The sequence below is a fragment of the Denticeps clupeoides genome, chromosome 2 (genome assembly GCF_900700375.1).
Source record: "Denticeps clupeoides chromosome 2, fDenClu1.1, whole genome shotgun sequence".
Classification (NCBI taxonomy): Eukaryota; Metazoa; Chordata; class Actinopteri; order Clupeiformes; family Denticipitidae; genus Denticeps; species Denticeps clupeoides.
In genome coordinates, this window is record NC_041708.1 from 12,791,733 (window position 1) to 12,813,857 (window position 22,125).

The 22,125-nt window shown below is 41.1% G+C and overlaps 1 protein-coding gene across 1 annotated transcript; it reads right to left on the reverse strand.

The window, feature by feature from the left end:
• Window positions 1-4,810: 4,810 nt before the first annotated feature.
• foxi1 (forkhead box i1) lies at window positions 4,811-6,097 on the reverse strand. Its single transcript, XM_028970148.1, has 2 exons — window positions 5,505-6,097; window positions 4,811-5,366 (listed from the first exon to the last, which is right to left on the reverse strand). Exons 1-2 carry the CDS (start codon window positions 6,085-6,087, stop codon window positions 4,840-4,842), a joined length of 1,110 nt encoding a protein of 369 aa, XP_028825981.1. The 5' UTR covers window positions 6,088-6,097; the 3' UTR covers window positions 4,811-4,839.
• Between the last annotated feature and the right edge of the window lie 16,028 nt (window positions 6,098-22,125).

The window sequence follows — 22,125 nt, forward strand, 5'->3', positions numbered from 1 at the left end:
AGGGAAAATGCATTTAATAAATTTTGGAACAAGGCTGTAACATAACAAACTGTGAAAAAAGTGATGGGCTGTGAATACTATCTGGATGCACTGTAGTTATGCTAATTGTCATGTTGGTGCACGGTAGCCTTGAACTGTAATAGTCCCTTCCTTTATAGTGAAGGCCGATAAACCCGGTTCTGTATAAATTAATCCAGATGGCCAGATTTTCATTTTTTCATGCGGTCCCATGCAGTTATCAGACCATAGATTATGATTTTTATGGACCCTGTATGCACCATGATGAAACTGAGCCAGGTCATGCCAATAGCTGGGCATTTTCCTCAGCTATCAAATTCACGTTTCATCTTTTTTACAGTGCTGTGGAGAAGCAGCGTGGCAAGCGAAGGGACTGCCACAGAGCTGTCATCATACTGTACTCCTAAATATTTCACTTCCTCCAGAGATCGTACAGTAATATATGATATTCCGCCATTAATTCCTGCTGAGTGGAGCTAACAGATGTGGAATTTTAGGGTGGATGGACGCCTCCAGCCACCAGCCCCCGCCCATCCCGTGGCCCCTGCTATCGAGTTCGTCTGGTAAGACAGGCCAACAGGTTTATCTTTTGCCCAGTGTAAAGGCTTTCTGCTTTCTACACTATATCCCACTGCTGTGCTACAAGGTCATGAGGTCAAGGACAGATTTTCATTAACAGACTAGTATATATGAACCATAAACATGAAAAAAATGACAATTGCTTTCTTGTTTGGGAGGGAGTATTTCCTTCTATTATATCATAAAGGGTCTCAGTGTGGGGTAAGTTTAAGTGATTTGTTAAAGCCCACTGAGAGATCTCATCATAGAAAAAGGTCTTATTCTCCTCTCTGGATAAATAAGCATCATTTTGAAGTTTAGAAATGAAACATATGGCCTTGTTATTTATAAACTGTAGATTTAGGTTTATAGAGAAATGCAATTGACCTGCCCAGACCGTGGGTTTTCATGCCCTTTTTAATACTATCTGTTAAAAGGATCTCCTAATGGCTAATGGAAGTGCTGTTTCACACCTTGCTGAGTGCAACTTTATACGCCGGCGATTCATCACCCCAACCCAAGTCACTCAGCGGCTGACGGCTCACCCTCGGGCCTCACAGCACAGACACCGTTCTCGTCAGATCACTGCGTAACATGATCCCCAAGGAGCTGAGGGCCTGTACGGCCTTCTCCCAAACACATACACACACATTCACACTCAGATCACACTCACACAAACAAATTCACTGTCCCATTGATACCCCATTGCACCCACGCAAAATGTACTTGTATTTTATTTTATTTTTGAGAGTTTAAAGTACTGAATTTGTAGTATATGTGTCACAAATGGGTTTGTAACCATTTGTAACCTTAAACCTGGCCCTACACTTAAATTTCGACTATGACTATGCAAAACATTCCCAATCTTCTCACTCCTCACCAAATCTCGCCACAAACGTACTATATTAAACCTACTTATTATTTCACTCCAGTTAATATTTCTACTTCTATTCTGGACTAAATCCTTCATCTGCTGTGCTAAATATTCCAACATCTATACTGTACTAAATCTCCCCAGAACTAAATCCTCACACCACTGTACAAAATCTAAATATTGTTACTACTTCACTCTACTCTATATTGCACCAAATAATTCACCTGCAATAAATAGAGCCAGTTCTACATTCCTCACTATTATACAAAATTAAATCATACTACAGGTTTTCACATCTTTGTGGTAACTATTTTATTTTACACTAAGATACTAAATACATTTTATTCCCCCTGTAATTATTATGGATAGTGAATACTTCCAATGTTGCATCAAAGAAAAACCATGCTTTTGAGGGTGATTTAATGTCTGATGCCTGCTTTGAGTGGTTTAGTGGCAGTAATTCACGCTGTCTGGCATTGTGTTAGTGCCACTCAGTGAGGAAGTGACTCTTTTCCTGACAATGTTGACAAACATGCCCCATCCCTCCCCGGCCCTTCCGCCACGACTCGAGTGTCAGGTAACAAGTGTCAGTGAAGACGAAGCCCGCTTCCTGTCCTGCCCTGGGAGAACGGGATTAAATTAATCCGGCTCCATGCTCGGTCTGCCGGGTTCCTCTGATGATGGACCCCTACTGCCTGTGGAGGGGTGACCCCTGTGCGCCTGAAACCCCTCATTACGATCCTAGCCCACAGAGAAGCCGCGGGCAAGGAAGAGCCCGTACTTTCTAGCCCACACTGGCCCCTGGCTTCCCTCCACAGAGAGAGAGAGATGCAATGCAGCAGGTAAAGATGTGCCTCAGGGGGAAGAGGGCCACTAGAGTGTCCCATTATATCACTCAGTTACTGATGAATTAGGCCTACCGGAGCTGGACATCTCTTTAAAATGTGTGAGAGTTCCAGTTCCAGCTGCTGCTGGGGGAGACTTATTTCCTTTGAAGACAATTAAAAATGACATTCTAATAAATTAGAGAACTAGAGAAAATATTGAGAATTTAGAGAAAAAGATAGCAAGACCTGCATCTAGCCTCTTTTCAGTCCTGGCTTCCTATTGTCATCAGATTGTCCTTTCCCATTTTCATGTGATTATTAAATACTCATCTTATTATTAAATACTGGTCTTAATACACAACTTCTCCATTCCATTCCATTGCATTTGCTTCTTTGCACCTTAATAGGGTTTGTGATGGTATTTAACTTATGGTCTCTGTTAAACAGCATCTGAAAAATGGCAATAATGTAAACATAGGCTAGAAGATTGGGACTAAATTAATAATAAATGCATGAAAATGTGCTGTTATAAAGAAAATAGGTGTTATTTTGCCTATAATGTTTTTTTTTAATGTTTGTTACTTACATTGCACTTCAACAACCTGTCATTTGCATTTTCTTTTTTTTTAAATCTGAGGGTGGCCCAGATTTTGGGGTGTGCAATATTCAGAAGCAGTATTTTACTACTAATTTTACTGACCATAATGTAATTCATTTGAAGAACACAATTCCTTAGGTTTGCAACTTTCTGATATTAAAACAGATACATAGAAACACATAGAGAGCACTTTGGTGTTCTGTTTTAATTGTAGTACATTAAATAAGATGTGTTGTGTGAGAAAATGTCAAAATCAGTAGGAATATCTAAGTCATCAGTCGTCTCCCTGCCTTTTTATTTTTAATCAGCAAGATTTATTAATTTTCCGTTGTGTGGGCAGGAGAGACGCAGGCCTGATGCAGCGCGGTTTCGGGTGATGGAGGCGCGTTGTGATGCAAATGCGGCGCCTGCTTAAAAATGCGCGCCAGGAGAGTTCTGGGACGTGAGAAATAAAAGCTGTATCAAACCGCATTCCTTCATTTCCTGTTTTTTTATTTTTATTTTATTATTCGGGAACTCCATACCAGCGGCGCTTCTCTCTGTGCGTGCGTATTTGTTGCTGTGAGAACTCGCTCGACAAAAATCTCCTTTGTTACATGAATGCCTCCGCTGGTGTAATTTGCTGCCAGATCTCGGCTCCCGTGTCCAGCGGGTCGCGGGGGGGTCCCGCGCGCTGCCAGACCCCATTGTGCGGGGCGCTGGAGTCTTGTCAACTTTGCTTTTGCTCCGGAGAACAGAGCTCAATTATGGAGCAATTACGGGATGTTTTCTTTTATTTACTAGCTTCGACAACTGGATGCGCACAACAGTGACGCTTGAGAGGTTAAAGGTGAGCTGAAACGTAGCCGCTCAGGATCGTCAAGGTTTACCTGCTGAAATGGGTACAAATCCAGCAGAACAGTGCTACTGCTGCATCGTCACTCGATCACCACGTTTTTACGTCAGATAATAAGATAGGGGTTAAAGGTCAGCTGCGTTCTCTGTATTTTAAACCGTTGTGCACGAATAGAAATCCGTGTTCGTGTCGTAGGGGGTATAAATAAAACGGGCAGGACGAAGAGCCGAACTCCTGAACCGTAGTAAAGTAAAGTGAAGCCGCGATGACTTCTGCCGAAATCGGCCGTATTGAAAGTGACAAGCGGAAAATGTCTCGGTCTCCCCGCCTGTTTTCGCGCGGCGGAGGGGAGACACGTGAGATAATGGCAGGGACACGGGGGCGCGCAGCGCGCGTCCACGCAGACACGGCGGCGCGAGATGGCTCGGGGCCGCGCCGCGCGCGTCACGTGACTCCCGGTATGGGGGTGGCGGGCCGTTGCGCGTTTCTGCCCGCTTGTGTCTGAAAAGTGCAATTAAGGGAGGGCGCAGCGGGGGCGCGGATTAATTCAAACGCTCGATTAACTCTGAAATTCTTCATATAAATAATTGTCAGTCCGATCCCGGCCCCTGCGGATGATCTTTCGCTGGCGAAGGACGCGGCTTTTGTGGGGCGAGCGAGCAAAGGACCCCCCCCCTCCTCCCCCATCCGATGACATCAGGAGAAAGTTTTGCAAAGTTTTTACATTCATTTTGATTTATGCAGAAAAGTTTGTAGTGGCTGAAATGAAAAAGATACTCCATTGAGACATGTCATTTTTTTATTGGGCATGGTAACTTTTAAATAATAATAATAATGATGCTGATGATGATGCGCAAAATATATATAAAAAAACAAACAAGTGATGCATTTTATTGTATTTTTCTTGTCAGACAACACAATCCAGGCTTCTGTTGTCAGCTTTAAGGGCTACACACACTGAGGTGGAACTTTTGGAGTCAAATGTAGGTTACTGACACAAAATATAATAAAAAAGAAGAAAAAACCGACAGCAGTGCGATCAGATCAGAATCAAATTTCTGTGCTTTAAAGTCCAGACAGTGTTCATGAAAAGGGTCCATTTGCACTCACAGAGCACACACACACACACCTAAACCTCAGTCCCATCCCGACTGTAGATGAGGTGGTTAACAGTGAAGTGGTTGGCGAGTTGGTTGAGGCCGCTGCTGTTGGACGTGGGATAGTAGTTGAGTCTGTTGGACCCCAAGTCGTTGTTCAGGGGGACGCCCTGGGTAGGGGAGTAGGAGTCGAGTCCTGACATTGTCTCCCTGTTCTGGGATAAGTCCCCCAACATCGTGGCACCAAAGTCCCTTCCCCTGCCGTGGGCGGCGGTGGCCGTGTTCATGCCAGAGACGAAGCTGCTGAAGCAGGGGCTGTTCTCCAGCGAGTGGGACGGGGAGGACCTGGAGTCGCTGGAGCTGGGGGAGTTCTGGAGGCTCTGAGGGGAGGCGCTGAGGACACTGGAGGCATCCGAGAGTTTGTTGGGTGTGGCGTCCTCTGACTTGACCGGTATGATGGTGCCGTTTGTGTCCGATCGTCTCTTCCTCTTCCTCCTGAAGTTCCCGTTGTCAAACATCTTCTCACAGTTGGGGTCCAGAGTCCAGTAATTACCTTTCCCTGTAAAAATCAATCAACATATCAATCAGTTAACTTTCTAGACTTTTTTTTTTATATGTTATTCATAAACATTTTTTTAACTAAAACGAATAAAAAGGATAATATGCATCTTTTGTATTTGAGCTTTTGAAGACTCACCAGGGTCATCCTCGTCCCGAGCCACTTTCTTGAAGCAGTCATTGAGCGACAGGTTGTGGCGGATGGAGTTCTGCCACCCGGCTTTGCTCTTCTTGTAGAACGGGAAGTTCTCGGCCACGTACTGGTAGATCTGGCTGAGCGTCAGCTTCTTGTCCTGCGCGCTCTGGATGGCCATGGCGATGAGCGCGGAGTACGAGTACGGGGGTCTCACCATCCGGAACAGCTCCTGCTGGCCGGGGATGGACAGCCAGCCCAGGTCGGAGCCCCCGAAGCCCGCGGGGGAGCTGAGGAACTGGCGCTGGTTTGAGCCGCCGTAGCCCGGCTGGATGTAGGGCGCGCCGGCGCCGTTGGAGAGGTACGGGGACGAGTTGATGCCCGGGCCGTTGAGCCACAGGTAGGGGTTGGCGGGTGCCGAGCCGTACTCCCCGAGTCCGTAGTTGGAGGTGGGCCCGGGTGGCCTCTGCGGGTGGTGGTGGTGGAGGTTCTGCTGGTACATGCCCAGGTTGTCGCAGTACACGGCCATGTCCAGGAGCTCCTGCGCGCTGTGGTGCTGGTTCGAGGGCTGCTGTCCGAAAGCGTTCATAATCCGACCTGGTCAGCCACGGGCAGAGCGTCTCAAGACGCAAGACTGGGGACGCGCCGCCGGGGAGGAGAATTTAAGTGGAGGCGACGCGCGCCGCGCAGGTACTGAATGAATGGGCGACGGCCCCGCCCACCGACACGCTTCACTCGTACCGTGTTAACAACCCCACCCAACCCATCAGCAGCCGCACCCTGCAAACTTTCCATCCGCTTCTGCATTATTTGGTTCTTTACCAAAGAAGAAGAAACACTTCATTCGTTTTCGAGTTTCTGCACTTTTACTGCATACATTTCTAACACGTTTGAGCGGCGCGTTTTGTGTTATTAGTCGCCCTCCAGTTATTTTCCCGCAGCTGAATAAGTGGCAGCATGGGTGTGATCCCTAATGTCACGTTCACTGTTTCACCAATCAGAATGGTTGAATTGATCACGTGCATACACGCGACATTAACATTAACACATGTATACTTATATATCGCTAAAATATTACACATCAAAATATATAACAATAACATTGCCACGTGTATACACATATAGCAAAAATATTACCATGCGGTATTATGTTATTATCGTTAAGGACATGCAGTTTTATATTTCTTAACTTTTTGATCAGTCTTGCACACAAGCACACACACAAACTTACATATAATCACTTTATGCTAAAAAAAGAAGGTACTGGCATCACCATATTAAATATTACGAGGTAATTTTAAAGTAGGTTTTAAATCCCGTGCTTATTTTCTTTTTTTAAAACGACTATCTTTACTTCGTCTTCAGTGACGAATCTGTGCCCTTTTGCCCCCTCTACTCATTTATTAAGCGACGAGATTTTCAGAAGCAGTCTGCAGGACAAGCAAACCCTTTATTTCAAAAATAAGCATAGATGCATCCATACTCATAAAATTAACGTATTAGTTTATTTCTCTAGCTATCGTCTAGTCTGCCTAATACAACAAGATGTGTTATCATATTTATACCTGTGTTTGTGAACTGTACTCTATGTTGGTACGCTGGTGAGTTCGTGAAACATTCACGCAAAAGAGAAACTCTCGCCCTTGAAGGCTTACTCACAGCTTTATGCAGCGTTAAAAGCCGTCAGATTCCCCTGGTTTCTTTTATTTCTTATTTTTTAAACAGAAAGTCGTTCACTGCGAGCGCATTTGCAATTCATGAACCGAAACTCGCTGAACTTTCACTCTGCTGCTCCCTGGTGGTGAGATGGAGAATCGCGTTTACTAACGTCAATAATATAGATCCATACGTTTCTCTGCATTTTTATGTTGGATGGCATTATGACATTAATGACACCATACAACATTGATAATCTGCAAATAAAAAAAATTCAGACGATTAGGGGGCATTTTGTTAATGTTTTCATAATTTGAACCATTTAAAGCACAAAATCATGATTTATTGAGGAGGCAAGAGATTCCAAAGCAGGGAACTTTTGCTGTGATGGCAGAATTTAACACTCTTGGCTTCTCTCCACCACCTTAAGTTAGACAACAGGGATAATTTCCAACAGTCCTGAAGGTTTATGCTGACTACTTCCTTATTATTCACTCATGTTAATGACCATCTCATGGATCGGCCTCTGATGATGACAACACAGCAATCATGAAGGTAAAAAGAGGCGCCTGAAAAAACAAATTCACCAAACATACTTCACTTTCTCCTGTGCATATAATAAACAGCATAACGAGAAGACATTAAGCAGATTGGGCAGTGGTGGCCTAGCAGTTAAGGAAGTGGCCCCGTAATCAGAAGGTTGCCGGTTTGAATCCTGAAGCGCCAAGGTGCCACTGAGCAAAGCACCATCCCCACACAAAACTTGTGTAACAGCTGGGGAAGCACCTATAGTTTCTCCTTTGAAAAATCTTATTGTTACATATCTTTCTTTATACAATTGTGTTGAATAACTTTGTTAAACTGCTTTCCAGATGTGACTTGCCTGCCACTTCAGGCACAGTGGAGATGTTCGCCCTGCGCTTGCCACCCCCCTAACTTTCATGTCTGGTCTCATTCTGGGAGGCACCTGGCAGGAGGGCCGGAACCCCCTCCTGTGTGTGACCTCAGCCCCCTTCTCTGCCTCATGCAGGTACCAATCTGCCAGCAACTTTATCCCTTGCAGGGACACAGTCCCACTCTTCCCCACCAGCAGGTGACGGGAGGAGGTCTAGGTGACATTCTTGGAACTGTAAAGGCTGAGCCAGAGACTTGAAAAGCTGGTAACTCAGCTACTGTACAAATGTCTGCCAGAGTGTTTTCACTCCTGTAGAGTTGGGACGTGAGTGGGAGAGGGACCCCATTGTGATGCAGCTTCCACACCAGACAGTGATGTGGCAGCAGAGAAGACTCTCAAAAAAATTGCCACCTGCATCAAATACAAGGGAGTGAATGTCCAGGTCTGTACCAACCTACCTGAGCTCAATTCTAAAAGCTTATAAAAGCACTGTATTCTAGAAATAATGACACACCAAAAAACAGGTAGTTTAGTGCAGGGTAGTGCAGGTTGCTGTGCTTAGGGACAGTTTGATAATCAGTGCCCTTAAATTTACATTATTTACAGATCAAAAGTCGTTTATGTTTTTCTATGAAAAAGCATGGAACTGAATTAAAAATCATAAAATAATAATGATTATTGACAAAGTTTGAAGTTATGATGTAATCAAACCCTCATCTGCTAATGCACTAGATACTAGTGTGAATTTGACCAGTTTAATAAGTGCAAATGTTTTCAGCTACATTAAATTAATCGAAAAAATGGTTTCTAATTATGAATGCAGACTTGGGTTATTGAACACAGCATCATTCCACTGATTGTTGCTGATAAAAGTTCCTCTCTACATGTATGCAGATATTCCCTCATTAACAGACATTTCCAGCCACCATTTACAGAGTCATTTACAACATCAACAATTACATGACTGGAGTTCTGACCCATTTGATGTCTTTTTAATATACCACAAATTTTTCCCATTCAAAAATGTTTGAACAGTATTCTGAACTGCCCTCTTCCTAAGATTTTTATGTTAGTAATTATCTGTATAGATTGCTCTGCCTTACCCAACCCTAGTCCTTTACATGTTGAGTTAGGAGTGCAGAACCCTTCAGAATCAGTCTGATGTTGTCTGGGCAACCAAGTACATAATATGGACACATAGAAGTGTTTACAAGCTCAGGGGAAAGTAGAGTGAATCCTATTATCTTCATCATGCATAAGATCTCACCATGGCTAATCGGGAGGACGCCCCTCTTCTACATGCCCCTGGCTCTGAGGGGCTGTTGAAAGCGACACTGGTGGGCAGGGGCCAAGCTTCGTTCCCCACCCAGATCGCCGGCTGGAGCCGCGTAGCTAATTACAAAAGATCCTTCATCACAATACAAATTACGCATCAAATGCCACTCTATTACATTCAAAGATGTCATTATGCTAAAGATGTTTTTTTATTCATTCCCCATCCTCTCTATAATATCTGCAGTTTTTAATATAGTATATAGCAGGCACTGTTTTTGTTCGAGTGACTGTCCAGTGCTCTGAGTTGTTTCTTTTCTGAAGCTGTCTTCCCCGAGGGAACTTCTAGACGACCCTTCAGTATATTACACGACAAAACATTGGCCTCAATTGCTCAAGTCCACTGAGATGAGGGGGCTGTCATGGAATACACAGCTAGTTTGTAGACTTCTGTTCGACCTCTGCAGCAGCCTGTGGGGTCAGGAGCCAAGGAGGGTTGGAGGATAGGAGAGGAGCTGCAAGGCCGAGGAAGTCTGGGAATTTAGAAAACAGCAACATCATTGTATGAAAAGGAAACAGTGATCAGGCCATATTCATCCAGTGTAATACATCCATCTTCTAATTCAGGTCAATATTCTTAGCTAAAACACAGCTGCATCTTGTATCCCATTATATTGGTACTGTTTGGATTTTATGTATAAAATGTATGGTAAAATGTGTGAGATGAGTGTTGGAGGAACTGGCCTTGTGGTAATACATCCAGGTTTTGGGTGGGGTTATTGTCTACAACGTTTGGAGACGCAGCCGGTAAGGAAAAAAAAAAGTAGTTCAGGATGTTTCCTGAAAATTGCCATGTGCTGCTCCCAATGCTCTGATTATCTATCAAGGCCTAGCTGTGTCATATTAACTAAAATGGTTTTGGTTATCTTAATTGTATATTGTATACTTTAGAAGTTGAAATTCTTGCCCAATAAACATGATTCTGATCCAGGTTCTGATTTTAAGTACTTATATTTTACTAAATAATAATGAATACAACACTACACACTACGTTTTACAAAGTAAAAAAATCAGATTCAGCTCAACTTGTTGTCAGATTCTATATTTGCTGTATTCATCTAAGATTTGATCTTACATGTTTTTAAATCCAGTAAACATTATATTGATACATAATTATATAGTTGGAGAGGCCAAAAAGAAATTACAGTTTTAACACTAAAACCTTTAAACATGTAAAGTTGACAGTGGAAAAAATTCAAACATCAGTCAGATGGGGGCAGCATTGCTTAAGACCAGACAATTTTTTGATGTCATATAGGAGGGATTCCTCTACAGTACTAAAATGTTCTGGTGCTTATTGGCTTTACACATACTGGCTGTACTGGCTGGCTGTACACACATTTTATTGATTGTGGGATTCTAATCTCTGAATGACTGCATAATGTTATTGATGGCAAAAAAATTTAATATTGTTATTCAGCTAGTTCAAATTGAGAACATTTCTATATAAATGCTTTTTGTATTACTGTGAAGTAAAAATCAGAGAAAGGGAAGGTTACAAAGCTCCTCGGTAACTGCCTGGCCTACCAAGCCTCTCTTAATGTTCCTGTTACCACTGCAGCCAATCACATTAATATGGACCTTATTCCAAACTTATTTGGGTTTCCTTTCCTGGAGACAGTTCTCAAGATAAAATCACCAAAACAGCGTGAAATCCCCTAAAATTCTATCCTCTTCAGTCTCTGTGAGACAGGAGAGGTCGTATCCTAGCAACGCATCTCTGCTGGCAAATTGCTTAGGAAGCACCTGCCATTTATAATGACCTTTGCTAATGAAGAACACAAAAAAGGGATTAATGCAGAGGGGAATCACAAGTTACACAATGAGAATGAGACGTACCCTTGTTTTGTTTGATGTATTAAAAAGACATAAAGTCATAAGACAGATGTCTTATAACTTCATTGCAGACATTGTTGGTGTTGTAGCTGGAAATATCTGTACACATGTAGAGAGGAATTTTATCATTTCCAATGGTTTCAAAGCAACTTTATGGCCTTGTGTGTCATCTTATCGTTGAGAAACTTCACTGATTATTAGAATACCCCTTTCAATGATCTTAATAGAGCCGGAAAAAGGTTCCCAGTATCAATTGCATCAGCAGATGCTAGTTCAATCATTATTTCAAACTTAGTCAATTATTATTTTTTATTCTTTTTCAAAATATTCTATTCATGTTTTTTTCATGGAAAAACAAGGACATTTCTAAAGGCTGCTACACTTTTGAACAGCAGTGCAGCTCTGATGATTCACATGCTTTACAGAAGGTCTTCTGCTCCAAAAGTCATCGAAGATGAAGCAGCAGAATTTATTTAAGCAGGATGGCAATTAATTATGAATTTGTGTTTAGGGAAGCCCTGTCTGCCAGGCAGAGAAGAAGGGGGAAAAAAACTTATAATCTGAGTACTGCAGGCTGTCATCATCATTAAGACAAATCATTAGTGCTGGCATATGTGTATTTAAAATGAGCTACAAAGTTACATCATCCACAGCAGCACAATAAGAACTAGTATTACAGATTGTAACATCTGGAGGTGGATTCATGTTTTTATTAAGAATCTAGCTTGTCTTTTTCTCCCTTTGCCTTGCCTACTGACAATAAAATGTGCTGGTGCTTACTGACAACAGCTAGAGAATCAGCTAGAGAACACATGGCAATGCAGCTGGTAAATTGAGACTTACATACTGATTTTCATGCAGACCCATAATCACAAGCCAGTAACAATTTCATTCATGAAATGCATTAATTACATTATCAGTTACATTTGTGTGTTTATTATATTGCATGTTGTCATTTTGTTCACATTTGTGAACATATGTTAAGTTACAGTACATAAAATATCAGGTCTTCAAAATCTTTTTAGAATACATAGAAAATGCATTCACTGAATTTCATGCACATTTGAATGTATTCATTTGAAAATGTATTATTTTCAAAATAATTCTCACATTTTGTATTCTGAATATGTACTACTTTCCTTTACATGACCACTCAACCCACAAAATAACCCAATATGGAATCATAATTTAAAAAAAATTGCAAATAACTGCCAGTTCTGCTGAGGCCAATGAATTATTAGTTGACAATAAATGAATGATTTTGATACAAACACAACACACAGTGGCGGGTGGAAGGGCACAATTTAATTAGAAATCCTCTAAAATATAAAAAAGCAACTCAAGTCTAGGTTGTACAGTATTAGTGGACCCTAACATATTCCACAGTGCACCACTGTGCCGCAGCCTGTCCTGAAAGACTCAGGCGACCTTGTTTGTCCGTTAATCAGTTCACGGTTATAGTAAATTAATCGCGTGGAGAACAAGCCACATGCTGTGTCTAAGGTTAAAATAATCAAACTTTGATTATGTTTCAGGTCTGGGTGAATAATCAGTTCTGACTGGCTGGCTGTATTGCATATAAAAACCATGAAAGAATTTAAATCCAGTTTAATCACATACAACGTGATTATACAAAGTCCTATACAACACAGGGAAAAATATCTACACAGCTGAGATGCTGAAGCAGCAGCAAGAACAGATGTTACTTAAAAACCTTTTATGGACACCCAGTTGTGGAATATTTTGTACTTGAAGAACATAAAGGGAGTGCCATGGCTTGAGGAAGATTTGCTGGCTTGCCATTGTGCAAGTACAAAGATCATTAATTTCATTATGAAACAGTTAACTCAGCTATCAAAAATGTTCTCATTAGCACTTCCCCTCCATACACAAACATGCTGTGCAGCAGCATTACCCGCACAATAAAATGTCATCAAGTCGTAAATGTTTATAACGTAATGTAATGTCTAGTTGGCTTGTTTTCATGTGAGTAACGGCACATCTTTATCCTGTCTCTTAGGCTCCAAGTGGGCCAGGGGAGCAGAATACATTTTTTTTTCAGAGGTGTTGAAATTAATCACATAATTGATGCACACGATCCAGATGTGTTCGATTTGGCAATGATGCTGTGCAGAACATAATTGATATATCATACTTATTGTTGATTGGTGATTTTGTTGGCAGCGGCATAAAAATTATAGTTAAAAATTATAGTACCGTTAGTGACTTGGGCTGCCTGATCTGAGTGTAGGTAGGAGGAACTGCCTCATCCACATGAATGTTCGAAATGAACACCCTCTGAATGGCATAAGCATTTTTAATGCACGTTGTAGCTGCGTTCGATTGGTGTTTCACTGGCATTGAAATGTGCATTTGAAGACAGGGGACACTAGTCAGATAAAGAAATAGAAGTTGCCATGATTTTTTGGTTTAGCTGTGATCCCCACTCACAGTCATACACACGTACGTATTTCCACAATCAACACTCCCAAGCACAGGCTGACATCTGACATCACAGTGATGTATGTCACATCACAACTACAAAAGTGTTTTATGGGGATTTATCAGATCGACCAACAGAAAGTAATACATATTTGTGAAAATTAGGTTTACCATGCTGAGACGAAGGAGGAAGAGCGGTCTTGTTACTGAGAATTAATGAACAAGGTGCAGTTATGAGGTATGCAGTTTTCCACCAAAAAAAAAAATAGTTTGCAAGTGCAAACGTTTTTGATATTTGTTTGGCCAAATTTAATGGAAAAAAATCAAGTTGGGGTGCTTTGTCTGTGAAGATTCTCAGTCATCCAGGTGAAATTGTCTGGACATTCAAGAGCCAGAGGTAAGATTATATAAAAACCTGTTCCTGCTGAATTTTTCTGACTGTTTTAGAGATTGTTTTTTTTCTTTTTTTTTTTGTAACTGTTAACATTTTTGTAAAGTTAACATTTTGTTAACTGTAGTCAAAAAGGACATCCATTACTTCCATTCCTCAATCATATATGTGCATGTGTAGAGCAGCAGTGGTGGCAGCAGCCGCTTTCTTCCATGATCATTGAAACTCTGTGAGACATGAGATTTCGTGAGAAGTTGCCATGATCAGACAGAATTTCTAAATTAGTGGGAATTATTCAGATTTATGCTGTTAGATTTGCCTGCTAATTTGCTTGGCTATGGACTAAGTACATAAACCATATACTTGAGATGCTGAAGTATTTTTTCAAGAAAAGTAGGAGCAATCCTTTTCAACTTCCGCTTGAGTAAAAGTACAAAAGTACCAAGGATTTTTTCTAATACTATTGGTAGTATGTGTTTTTCCTGATTTTGCTCTGGAAAACACTTTTATCACATAACGTGTGCCTGTCTGAAATTAAAGGCAAGTGGAAATGAGCACTCTGGCCTCTTGAAATGACAATATCAAGACATCTATTCTTGTAATAACCAAAAGCAAAGAGAAAGCCACTGCAGGAGCTGGATTGATTGTAATGGGGGAAAATTGACAGACGCGGCAGATTGGTCACCTTTCAAAGAGTGTATGGGCTTCAAACAACTCTGCGGGAGATCTTTTCCTCTTTTCATAAAGTAAATTACTTCACTTATGACATACTTCAACCAGGTCATTTAGTCATCTTGCCAGTTAAACTCAGCGGGATTTGTTGGCCAAGATGCTTGAATTCTGTGAAGAGATTATTTTGGCTTGATTTTCTTCTTCATTGCTCTCACAAGGACTAAGTCACACTGAGACATTTATTATTTCCCTGCAGTATGATCCAAAATAGAGATGAGACTTAGGGCCTCTTTCACATGGTCATCTGAACAAGGTGTTTTTTGCTGATTGTGGCATCAGTTCAGCACCAGCATTTGGTTGGCTGCGCATTCAGATTATGTCAAATAAACTTTGCATGCAACTTTTCTTTGCATCAATTTCTGCTGAAATCCTGTTGAGTGTTAAACAGCATCAAGTGAATACCAGAGAAACGGCAATCAAATGCAGCTACAAAACTCAGTTAAATTGCATATGGCCTTCAGAGGACATTCCTTTCCCTCAGATTAGGCAGCCACAGTCACTAACAGCAATACTTTTTAACTAGAGTTTTTATGCCACCACTAAACGATCACCATCCAACGTCATTATGATATAACCGATTATGTTCTGCACTGCATTGGTGCAGAATAGTCCATGTCTGCATCACTTATGAGACTAATTTAAACACCTCTAATTGGCATGTCCTCAAAACATGCTACATTCCAACGACTTTCTGTTTATCAGAGGAAGCAATATTGAGTGTGTGTGTGTGTGTGTGTGTGTGTGTGTGTGTGTGTGTGTGTGTGTGTGTGTGTGTGTGTGTGTATATATATATATATATATATATATAAAACCAGAAATAGAATGCTTGGACAGATATATGATAGCACATATATGATTAAGGAATGGATGTCCTTTTTGACTCCAGTTAACAAAATGCTAGCCATTACAACAAAAAAAAGAAAGCTGCTGAATCAATCTCTAAAACAGTCAGCAAAATTCAGCAGGAACAGGTTTTCATGTAATCTTACCTTTGGCTCTTGAATGTGCTGTGACTGTATAATGAAAGGTCCACCTTAAATAATGGTTATCACAGCAAAATCTGACAGCATGCACCAACAGGATTTTTTGGGGAGGCTGGCACCTGTATTTTCATGCCAAGCCTCCTTTTTCCAGCCAATCACGTGTATCTGGGCATCCACCTGTTATGCTGTATTTGCACCACATCCGAAACAAATCAATCAGAAGAAACCCCCTGAAAAGCAACATTTATGGATTGGCAGGAATGCACAAATCTAGGAGGACAATGTTGAAAAGACAAGATAATCCCTACTGAGCCCACCATTAACTGCTGAATATGGCGTAAGCCCTGCGTTCTACTTAAATAGCCTCAGGGATGATTTATTCAACCAGGCTTGCTGGGTAAAACATCCCAGGCTAACACAAAAGGTCAATCCTTTGCTGAAAATAACAAGCACTTTCTACTCAGATCTACGAATACAGAGGTGCAGGGCAGCAGTGTGGAGGCAAAGTTGATTGAACTGAGGAGCATGCCGCGTGATTTATGGAGACGTCCTCCTTCATTATGCACCAGAAAGCTTTTTCAGCAAGCCATGCAGATTTTAAGCAGCCAATTGAATGAAACTGTGTCAGGTGGAATGGAAAAATCCACACAACATTATTGCAGGGTCTCGCAATGTGACAGATGACGGAGCTGCACAGCAAGGCGCATACTGTAAATTCTTTTTTTGTGAGAGTGAGAGGCTTGTCGCTGTACAGATTTCAGATGTCACTTCAGTTAAATAACACATGCCGGGGCAGGAGCAGAGGAGTTATAACAGAAATGACTCTAGATGCTCTTGCAGGTTCTATATCATGCATGCGCAAGACGCATAGCTGTCTGTGGGGCCATTTCATCACCTGCCTGTGACACAGGCAGCAGCGACGCCTCGATAAGTGAGCATGCATCCCGGGGCTAAGAACATCTCTGCGCTTGGTAAAAACACATACAGACCACTTCTCTCCAGCTGGTCAATAGGCTGAAGAATGGCCATCGACTGGCAATTATTGACACGGGACTTGCCGGCCTACTATTCATTTTCTGTAGGCCATTTGTCTGGGGCGACAGCTATTAGCATGGGATCAAGTGGACAAAATAAACCCGATTTGTTGGGTGATCAGCCTAACATGCTGAGGAGCTGATCCATTACACCTGATTTGTTTGTCACGTAGGCTGTTTTGGGAGGCCGGGATTACAACGGGTGACTCTGGAAGAAGAGGGCCTGCTGTAGGATAACACAGTGACTGTGTACAGTATGTGTATGAGAGGAGTTTACTAGATAGGGGCATGATACGTCTTGCATTTATATAGCCTATTATGCTTCAGTTTGGGCACTCAGCAATTCATCACCCAGACGGCATCTCTGCTCCATTTAATACTCTAGGGGACAGTTTACCACAGCCGCCATGTTATTACCCCCCTTTTACATTAATTCAAGTTCATTCTTTATGAGAGGTCTTCAACTAGAATTCCTACTCTTCAAATATGAGAAGCGTTAATTTACTCAAACTTGCCACCAAAAACAGGTTAATTCCTGCAGTCATTAATATGTTTTTATTTAATTTGATCTAATCTTAACTTATTCAGTACAGAGCAACAATGCCAGAAGACATGGTCAAGAACCATCATCACAGTAGAAAAAAATGTAGACTGAGGGTGTTGGGTTAAAAGTAGTGTGCGGGGCTCTGTTTCACAATTACAATCACTTCAGTTTCTAAATCATTTACACACACTATGCAACTACAACTTTGAAGATTGGGCCTAAACAGTTGTGTAGCTATGATAATTATATTTTATTTGTAACACACATTTTGCCCTAAATCTCAAAGTGCTACATACAAGCAAAAAAAAAAACCTGGCATAAAAAATACAAATGTTTTTAGTCCTGGTTTAAAACTGTCCATTGACAGTGGTGCACTCAGAATGTCAGGGGGTAGATTCTACAGGGGAGGAACAGTAGAGTTTTGTCCTTGGCGGTTGGAGGTAATTAGATTGTGCAGAACAAAGTGCAAATAGTTCTTTAAGACATCAATATATGCACTGGTGAGTTAGGATAAATATCATGTACTCTATCCTTGCAGAGATGAGGAGTCAGTGGAGTGAATGGAGTGTGGGAGTTTTGTGTTGAATTCTTCCCACTCTCATCATGATCCTAGCAGCAGAGTTCTAGATATACTGCAGCCCCTGAAGACTCTTGCTTGAAATCCAGATAAGTATTGCAGTAGTTGAGAGGAGACAGAGGTGGGGACTTAATTTTCTGCATATGATAGTGAGAGCATGGGATGAAGCTTGGTGATGTTTCTGAGGTACAATTAACTTCTGCATTTAACTAATTCACTTGGGAGCAGTGGGAGCAGCATATGGGGGCGGCACTAAGATCAAGGGGTCAGTTGCACTTTCGCGATTCGGGATTTGAACCTGTAACCCTTTACGAGTGTGCTTCTTTACACGCTAGGCTACCACTGGCCCACATCTGCTCTCATTATGTAGTAATGATAATTTTACTGACTGGTCACACTGTTTCAATAAAAAAATACACATTTAAATTGCTGATGACACAGTCATATGACAATGCCGTGACTCGTTCAGCTCTAACTGTAAAAAAAAATGGTTCAGAGTGCATGAGACACCATTTTACAATTAGTGAAGGCCTTAACCCTACTATGAATCTTGGGAGGGTGGGAGAGTGTTGGTTCCACTCTCCCACCCTCCACACAAAGTATTAACAGAACAAAAGTTTTGAGAATTACACAAATACTTGTGTTTTTAGAGCTTTTTCAGTTGTTTCTGTGGTGTATTGAAGTATAATTACAATAATTTTATAAGTTTCAAATGCTTTTATTGACAATTACATCAGGTTTATGCAAAAAGTCAATAAATGTGGTTGGCCCTGTTTTGCAAGACCTCTGCAGTTCGCCCTGGCATGCTGTCAATCACCTTCTGGGCTTCTGGGCAATCACTGATAATCAGTGCTTAGAGTTTTTTGTTTGTCCACCCTCCTCTTCTCAATTGGATTAAGATCCAGGGAGTTTCCTGGACTAAAACTTTCAATGATTTGTTCCCATAGTGGCTTCTTTGCTGCCATTCTTGACACCAGGCCATCCTCTAAAAGTCTCCGCCTCACTGTGCATGCAGATGCCTTCACACCTGCCTGCTGCTATTCCTGAGCAAGCTCTGCACTCGTGTCAGCCTGATTCCGCAGCTGAATCATCTTTAGGAGACTGTCCTGGCACTTGCTGGACTTTCTTGGGCACCCTGTAAGTCTTCTTCAGAACACTTGTACATCTCTCCTTGAAGGTTTTGATGAACTGATAAATGGTTGATTTAGGTGCAGCCATGGTTAACAGAAGAAGAAGAATGTAGAATAATGATTTCAAGCATCACCCACCTTTTAAAGCATCCAGTCTGCTATTCTAACTCAATCCCCACAACAGAATAATCTCCATCCTTGTGCTCATCAACACTCTCACTTGTGTTAACAAGAGGATCGCTGAAATGATCTCAGCAGATCCTTTTGTTGTAGGGCTGATAAATTCATAACATTTTGGAATATATGCAAATTGAAGCAGCAAATTTTGTGAAAATCGGTATTTGTGTCGTTCTTAAAATGTTTGGCCATGACTGTACATGAACTGTATGTACAACTCTAAATGTTGAAACTCTGCCTCAGTGAACAGATGCTGAAATCAGAAATAAAGGCAATCCAACTAACCCCCAAAACACCCCCTATACAGATGGAATGGCTGCTGGTGAGCATGACATTAAGTATAATCTTGCTTAGTTGAACTCCTGGAGATGATTCAATAAATGAGTATTGCATTTTGAAACTCAATATTAATTTAGTTTTATTAGCAATAGCAAGGAATTGTCTACATAGAATGAAACAGAATGAATTTTGCTTTATTCCAAAAGCAGCTGCTGGTCAGCAGCAACATCTCCTGCAGCAGTATGAATCCTGAACTGAAGGACTAGTTCATGCAGTGGAGCAAAAGTCCACGTGAGCAGCAGAAATCTTGGAGATGAAAGGCCGGCTTGGAGGCGTTTGAGGTGTGACAGTAAAGTGCTGTTTTGATGACTGTTGTGCACCAGAGAACAGGCTTTGGAGGCACATCTCCAACATCAAACAGGTTTTGAAAGGAGACAAAGTAAAAAAAAATATGTTGGGGGGAAAAACACTTTAATAATTGATTTGCCTTTTCTCTTTTTCCTCAAAAGTGTGTAACATCTACGTCTAGAGATGGGGAACACGAAGTGCAGGTCGTATCCGGGATCAATTTATATAGTTTTAGTTGGGTTTGGGCTGTAAACGAGGGATATGCAAACACAAACCTATGGTCTACAGTACCTAACCTTTCTGTATGATTCACTGCCTGTAAGCATATTTCGGTGATTGGTAAAAGTGTTTCAATGGGCCTGTCAAAGCCCATTGAGACATACTGTATGTGATTTTGGGCTATATAAGAAATAAATGTTGTTGTTGTTTCACATTATGTAAAGTATGCAATAGTTTTTAATTAAATGTTTGTTTGATTTGCCAATCTCGGCCACTGTTGTCAGGTGATGGATGCAAAAGAGGTGAAACTCATATCTTGCACAAAGAAAGTGTGCTCTGGTAAAATTCTGTAGAGCTCGGTCCGGATTACAGCCCAAACCAAATGATGACTACTAATATAATGAAAATTAGTTGTTTAGAAAGTTTTTTTTTATGAAACTATTTGCAAACTGGTGTTAAGTGTAGGATTACACAATAAGATAAGAACCACTTGCTATATGCATCTGTATCACTTGCAATCTACTCTTTTTTTTGTGTGTAATTATTTCTGTCACACATAACATAATCTGTAATAATGTCTTTATAAATACGAGTTTCAAATGGGAGGAGCCTGACGCTTGAACACCCATCAACACGTCACATATGCAAAAACATAAGAACATGTGTGTGTTGTTTCACATATTTATTCATTTATTTTTTAAGGGTTCATAATGCCACAATTAACCCAGAGTGGTCCATGTCTATATTATATAAATATTACTAAACTATACTTTGTTAGTTCTATTAAACTCTAAAATTTCAGTCAAGTGCATGATGCTTACCAAGAAAGGGCAAAGATTGGTGAAGTTTTTTTTCTTTGGCATATATTGAGTTACTTTAACAGCTTCCCCTCAGAATATGTGCCTGTGTGTTCTGCTGGCAGGCAAGGTGGTAGCATCTCCTCATCCCGACTGCAGTGTTCCTGTGTGAGAAGCCTGGAGTACAAATGGGGAAGGTGGGCAGATGATGTTGAGCTCTATTGGGTGAATCAAGATAAAAGTGAAGTGAGGCTCATGAGCTGTTTCAACCTTATATGAAAGGAAAGATTAAAATGGATGACCATAACGCAATATTCATTTATAGATTAAGCCTGGTTTTCGGATTAATTTTTGAGCAATGAATCCCTACGAAAAACACTAGTTACATGTGAAGGTTACATAATAAGTACACAAAACCTGCACTCTAATTGGACCACGCATGGACAAGCACAATGGCCAAGCACATGGCCAAGCATGAGTTCTGCATTTTGTCAAGAAAAGATATTTCAATACCCCTGCGGTGAAGCATCACAATAATAACTGCCCGTTTAAAATTGCAGAGTAGCGTAGAACGCAATCATTGTGCAATACAGATTGGTCTGAGCTCCTGGCCATTTCTAGATGAATATATCACTTATGTAAAAATCACATTTGCAAAGTGTGGTGTGCAGAAGTACAAATGCACACAGTCTCAAGAGGGATTACAAAAGCGTGCAAAAGACATTAAATGGGAGAAAGAGCATTGTGACCACTGCTAAAGCTGAGAATTAATTCATCATTCCAGTCGAAATGCCACTCTCAACTGAATTATACTGTGCGATCGATAATCCCACCCAAACCACACTACACATGTTCAAAACAGGGAAAAATTGCAGAGAAGAAATTTACCCACAGTTGTTCAGAAAAAGAAAGTAGTATTATGAAAGACAGACAGTTCACATATCCTACAGTTTAGCCACATTGGCTATTTTCAAGGCACCCAAAAGGGATCTGGAGGGACCTATCAAATGTCACTCAAGGGCTTGCTATCTGAGATGTTATTTACTGTATTATGAAGAATATTTGACTTATTAGGCCCATAAAAATGTGCATAAATCTTAAAAATATATGTGACCTGTCTTTCTGTGAACTATGTGGATCCACACTAAAATTACAGTATTTAACACACAATATATGGCAAATTTGTGGATGTAGCCTATCGGAGCTATGGTTACAAGTCACTCCAACTTGTAAAAATGCAATGGAAATGGGTTTA